Genomic DNA, 6,000 nt, shown 5'->3' on the forward strand with positions numbered 1-6,000 from the left:
CTCTCTCCTTCATTCTGCTCCCCTGCACGAAGTCCAGGCTTAGAGGTACCCATGCTCAGTCATTCTTCTGGGATTGTAGTTCAGGCTTAAATGCCAGCCCAGCTGACGTCCAGATCCGGCCTGCTAGAACGTAGGCATTGGCATTGAGTCTGTCCTTCTGATGAGTGTTATTAAGCTATGAAAATAACTTGTGAAGGAAATTTTCTAAAATTAAAGACAATATACATAAAACTGAAGTCCTTCCGTTATTTAAAAAATATTTTTATATCTAGCTCTCTTTGCTTCCTCAATAATACAAATTGTATTCGTTTAGTTCCCAGACCTCATAGATATTTTTCGTTGCCTGGTTCTGCATGTGTTTCTGCTCACACTTGTGGGCAGATGGCACTAAAGATGAATTTTCAGTAATGATCTCATGCAATGGTTAGATCTGACTTAGTAAATTTCCTGACTGTTACAACAAATTGTTCCATGAGTAAATATCTGTGAGGCATTTAGGCGAACACTTGAGAAAAATGTAACTCTCCTTTTAATGTCTCTCTCCAGCCTGGATGTTTAAATATTATGTATCCACATACACTTTGCCTTCTATGAAGCATGAAACTTCCTACTTTCGAATTCTTTATATTCTAATATACAAGGTTAGAAGTGCAAAAGTATGACCCAGGTAAATTGCCATTCCTCATAATTGTTCAAACTGTTCTGCTCTCATTGAAATTGATTCTAGAGCTTCAAAAGAAAAAAAAAGGAATATAATAATTTGAAAGTTTGTCAAGCAGTGAAAGGTAGTATATTTTGACACACTAATCCAGTAACTAATCAGTTTTCTAATAAACAATCAGCAATTCACTAACATGTCATCAGCACTTCGGGAGCTCTGGAGAGGGGATGAGCTGCCCGTGGACGTTAATGAATACACCAAAAATCATTAGCTGATCAATACTTCTGAGTTATTTTCATTGAGCTGATAGGTCTGATACATTAAAGCTGACATTATACATTTGTCAAGATCACAGTGCAGTTTTTAACAGTGGAACAGGCTGCTAAAAATATTCCCTGAAAGACAATCAAAGAAACACAACTTCTTCATCCTGACACACACAGCTGGCGCAGGAGCCCTGAAAAATCCAAGCCTGATAGTCAAGCACCAGCCTCCCAACACTCAAAAACATGTAAGAGTCTCCAGAGTGGATGGGTGTGTTCAGTTTTTATAGGTAATTATTCCTATGGCAAGGGACTTTGCATAATTTACTAAAAAGGAGAAAGAGAGGACTGCTCACCAGATAACAAGACTCAGGAACATGATAGGGCAGTAACGACTTTCTTGTGATAGTTTTTGCCACATTCCCAATAGTGCAAGGACTCTGGGACCAAAGGTTGTGTTATTTAAAAGAGAGAAAGAGACTGTTGTCTGCAGCTCTCCTGAACATCTTTTCTTCAAAGGTTTGAAGAGAGGATGTTAAGGGGATGGCTGAGATGGCTGCTGTCCTAAAGGGTGTTCAGCCAGTGCTCCAGGCAGCCCAGCCAAGCAGGGTAGTGACAGGGAAATCGCTGTGCCCAGCTTGCTGCCAGTGTGTGTGAGAGAGAGAGTGTGTGCGTGTATAATCATAGACAACCAGTCAGGAACAACAACTGCCACACAAAAACAAGAGGCCACCCTTACATGAGAGAGAGAGAGAGAGAGAGAGAGAGAGGTGTGTGTGTGTGTGTGTGTGTGTGTTAGATTGAGTAGCCATCAAGTTAGTAATGTGTGTTGCCTGGGAGGTAGGTCAGGCCCAGGGTTTCTTGATTACAATCTTTTTTTTGTTGTAAGGAGAGGAAATAGTCTTGAAGTGTGAAACCAGTTTCCTCCTCAGGCACACTATCCCGCAAGGCCGTTCTTCCACTGAACTTTCTGGAGAGGTGAACTTCTTGAACCACACAATCATTTGTTTATTTCCGGTTTTTGATCCCCTACCCAACCACAAACATTGTTTTAATCCTGAGTTTGGTTGGGCTGCGATACTGTGACAAACTTTTGCACGAAAAGCAACCACCCACACCCACCCTGCACAGTCCCCGCAAACTAATGTATTGCTTCCTCTGGTTTCCAAATGCCGAGACAATCACCCCTCAGCTGCTGTTTTGAGGGGAGTAGAATTCCCGATTTTAAATTAGCAGCAGGTGAAATTCTATTTGTCATCAATTTCTCTTTCGGGTTACGGAGCAGAAAACTGCAGACAAGCTGCTGCTTTGATGGCTCACTCCTAAAAATCTCTTTTTGTTCTTTATCTATTTGAACTGACAGTGATCAGAGCTGCAACGGGACAGGGCTCTCTGGAGAAATCACCTTCCCCTGCCTATTGACAGATCCCTCTGTTCTGCATCAGACGGGCTTTGTCCCATCACAGGCACCCGGGCCTTGGAAGGAGCCACCAATTAAACCTCTTGAGCCGGGAAAATCTGAAGCCACTTTGGAGTGTCTGTTCTGATTAGGCAGGATGAGAGGAAGCCCATCACCCTGCAGGCCCCGCTCCCTGGTCTCAATTTTCTCTCTTGCCTCCACCAGGTGCGAGAGGTGTGAGAGGAGCTTCACGCAGGCCACCCAGCTGAGCCGACACCAGCGGATGCCCAATGAGTGCAAGCCAATAACCGAGAGCCCAGAATCAATCGAAGTGGATTAACTGATTGACTGGTTGGAATTAAACTGCAAGGAAAGTCATGATTAAATGTCACGGACACTTAAGCAAAACCAAAGATTTCCTCTGAGCAACTTTCAATCAGTCCCAGAAAACCAAAAGCAGTAATAAAATAAGTAAGATGTTAAGAGATATCGATCCTGGTGTGGAAGTCAGACCAGGAGAGAGATTATTTATTTATGACTAGGGATGAGACTCATTTCAGTGGACAACTAACCTGGGATGGCCAACATTTCCAGTCCCACCATGTATTTGCTTTGTTTCTAAAAAGCTTTTTTAAACTGTTATTTAATACCAAAGGGAGGAATCGTATGGGTTCTTCTGCCCATAGTTGTGACTAAGAATGCACAGGGACTTGTTTCTCGTTGCACCTTTTTTTAGTAGCATGATTCAAGGGGACCCATTGTACAGCCATTCTTCCTGCTGTCTTGGTTTGGCCTGGCCGGTGTGGGCTGCCCTGGCGGGGACCGTGGAAGCAGAAGCGAGAGCCTTTCCTTGGCCGGTGCCACCTCCAGCCCATGGGCATTCCATGTCTGTGTTTCCCACGCTCACTCCTCATGCACTTTTCAAGTGGCTCCTTCCATCCAACAGCCTGGTCTTGATGCAGAAGAGCCTGGAAGTGGAAGAAAATGGTTTCAATTTCAAAATTCAAGGGAAAAAAATGGGGCACTGTTTCAAAAACATTTAAAATGTACGGAGCTTCATAATACAGTATATTGTTCTGAAGCAGCTAGTTGAGAAAATTTTGTTTTCAGTAACATTTTAGCTTTTAAAAAACCACAAAAATAAAATTTCTTTGGTAAGAGGCTGAATATAAGGTATTAGGCTTCAAGTAATTTGTTTTTTGTTGTGTCTGTGAAAGTGTTGAATATATAAGAAAAATAGTGCCACGCCCCATTGTCAAGGCCTTTTAGGCAGTTTCATCTTCCTTCCTCATACAGGTGAAGCACGGGAGACCCTCCTGAGTATGCAGAGAGCATTTCTGCAAAAATAGGTGGAAGTAACCTGGACAAGGGAACATTGAAAGGAAGAGCCACAGAGAGGGTTGTGGGTAGAACAGGCTGCCCAGGAAAAAGCTAATTTTATCAGTAGGAATTACCTTTTTGTCTCCCATGGTCCTTTTTGTCTCCCATGGTCTTCTCTCAGCACTGATCCATTGAAAGAAAGAATTATGTACACAATTTCGCTCTTTTGGGATTGAGTGCTAAGAAAGTGAGTTTAACTTTAGCAAGCCTTTTGCTAATTCAACAATGATGCTCAATAAAATTGGGTCATATTACATGAAATGATTCAACTTCAGGAAGAAACAGCGGCTTCTGCGCTCTGGCCCATTAGGTCACTGCGGCATCTCAGAGACTGAGTCCACCTTGATGGCCCGTGCAGATCAAACTGTTCCATATAGAATGCTTAATTACCTGCAGCAGTCTCTATTTGTAGGTTTCTTGGTCGCCTGATATCAGGGCATTGCCTTTTAAGGATCTTCTTACCTTTTAGCCCTCCCATTGCCTTCCCTCAACGAAAATATGAGACATGTCATTGAACTGACCACTGAAAGGAAGGAGACTGCCTGGTACAGTTTAATGGATCATCATGTATTTGGTTCTCAGAAAATCCTCCTTCCCTTTTAATATTGCTTCCCCATCCCTTAGCTCCACTTCCACGTGCAAAATGGAGTAAAACAGGGCTTCGCTAATTGTATTTGTAATTTATATATATATGATTATAAGCCCCAAAGAGGAACTTCCCTAATTCTGACTTCCTGTGTCCAATCTGGAGTCATTCACCTAGAACTTCCTCCCGGTTCTTATTGGCTTCTTATCACGCAAGGAGTCAGCTTTCTGTACAGCTGTGTAACTTGCTGATCGAAAGGGTTCTCTCTGGTCGATAGGGATGTGTTCTGATTTTGCCGCTCCTTGCCTGAAGTGATGGAGGCATTTGCCAACAGTGTGTGGCAATGGGGAGGGTGCAAAGAGCATGTAACCATGCTAACCCCAAACCTGCAAGACAGTGGCAGATCAGCTGTGCAGATGAGCAAGCTGTTCCATTTATTAAGGTCGAAACATTTTGGTTGTGCTTTTTTCAAATACTCACCTGTATGTCTCTGATAATTTTTTTCTGTAAGAAAAATTAGTGCAGTTTTTCCCCTCATTTCATAATTGGACACAATGCACCCCACTCAGTTTTCATGAGCTTCTCCCCATGCAAGATTGCTCTTGATATCGGGCATGGGAAGGGTTTTTGTAACAATGGTCTCTTTCACTCTAATGGCTTTGTCAGTGGATCCCAAATTTTCACTTGATATGACAATAACCTCTGTACCAAGGGACTCTTCTAGCCTTCTGGTTCATGTAAGTTTGTCTCTCTCCTTTATTAGTAGGAGAAGTTTTTGGCAGGTATTGTCTACCAAATTTGGTTAGAAAATATTTTCTACTTAGCAAATAGAGAATAGGGAACATTCACAGTTTTCACACTGCTGAGCCACTGCCAGACTGCAGCAGAGCAGCCTAGGCCATCTGTCCATGAGACAGGCCTTCACCTGCACACTGAATGGGAGCCTTGAAGCAGGTGCTGAGATCATTTGAGTCCCAAGTGCTTTTACCTGAAGTATGTTCTGAGGAGGAGGCTTTCCCTTAAAACCTTTGCTTTAGCCTTTTTCATGTAAAATTGACAGATATTCCCTTGGAGCAGTGTAAGTGGTGTTAAAAGTGCGGTTATAAAGATTTGCCAGTCTCCCATATTAACCACTTTCTAATGAACCTGGTGTAAAGAGAATTAATGCTCTGGATCACTGAGGAGAGGGGAAGATAGCTGAAACGGGGGAGGGGGACTGTCCGAGCTGAAGCAGTCTCTCTGCCCTTTTCTAGCCATAGAAACAGATTTTTTTTTTTTACCCCAGAATAAGACCTGCCCCCCCAGCACATGCTCATTGGTCTAGCTATGAGTCTAAACCAAAGGGTAATGCCACATAAAAGTCGAGGTACAGAGGATGAGGGGGTGGGGCTGCAGACATCACATTTTTAGAAATATCTCAATCACCTTAGGCAAAGCTGAAGATTTCCCCCCAGGAAACGTGCATGATTTCTTAAGATAAGCTTTTCACTTTCATTGTCTTTATTGTTAAAAAAAGTGACTTTTTTCAGGGTACTTATGCTTTTATAGAGTTACTGTGTGGATAATGAAGGCTGTAAAACGAAATCTTGTGTAATTTCTATAATTTGATTCAGTTAGTAAATATTTACTGAATGTCTATTCAAGTGTAGCCTTATGGAGGAAACTTTTTTTAATAACAGAAAAAGATTATGATACCACTTCCATCCTCACA

General features: G+C 42.4%; 1 protein-coding gene across 1 annotated transcript in view; it reads left to right on the top strand.

Moving 5' to 3' along the window:
* The window catches only part of PRDM6 (PR/SET domain 6), a 95,676-nt gene extending 92,449 nt beyond the window's left edge, over window positions 1-3,227 (top strand). Inside the window, exon 7 of the mRNA XM_087815089.1 lies at window positions 2,549-3,227. Within this exon, the coding sequence (XP_087671215.1) occupies window positions 2,549-2,663 (115 nt within the window). The 3' untranslated portion in view covers window positions 2,664-3,227. The remainder of the gene's footprint in view (window positions 1-2,548) is intronic.
* Window positions 3,228-6,000: the final 2,773 nt, after the last annotated feature.

This window comes from Miniopterus natalensis, chromosome 3 (assembly GCF_054644295.1).
Source record: "Miniopterus natalensis isolate mMinNat1 chromosome 3, mMinNat1.hap1, whole genome shotgun sequence".
Taxonomy (NCBI): domain Eukaryota; kingdom Metazoa; phylum Chordata; class Mammalia; order Chiroptera; family Miniopteridae; genus Miniopterus; species Miniopterus natalensis.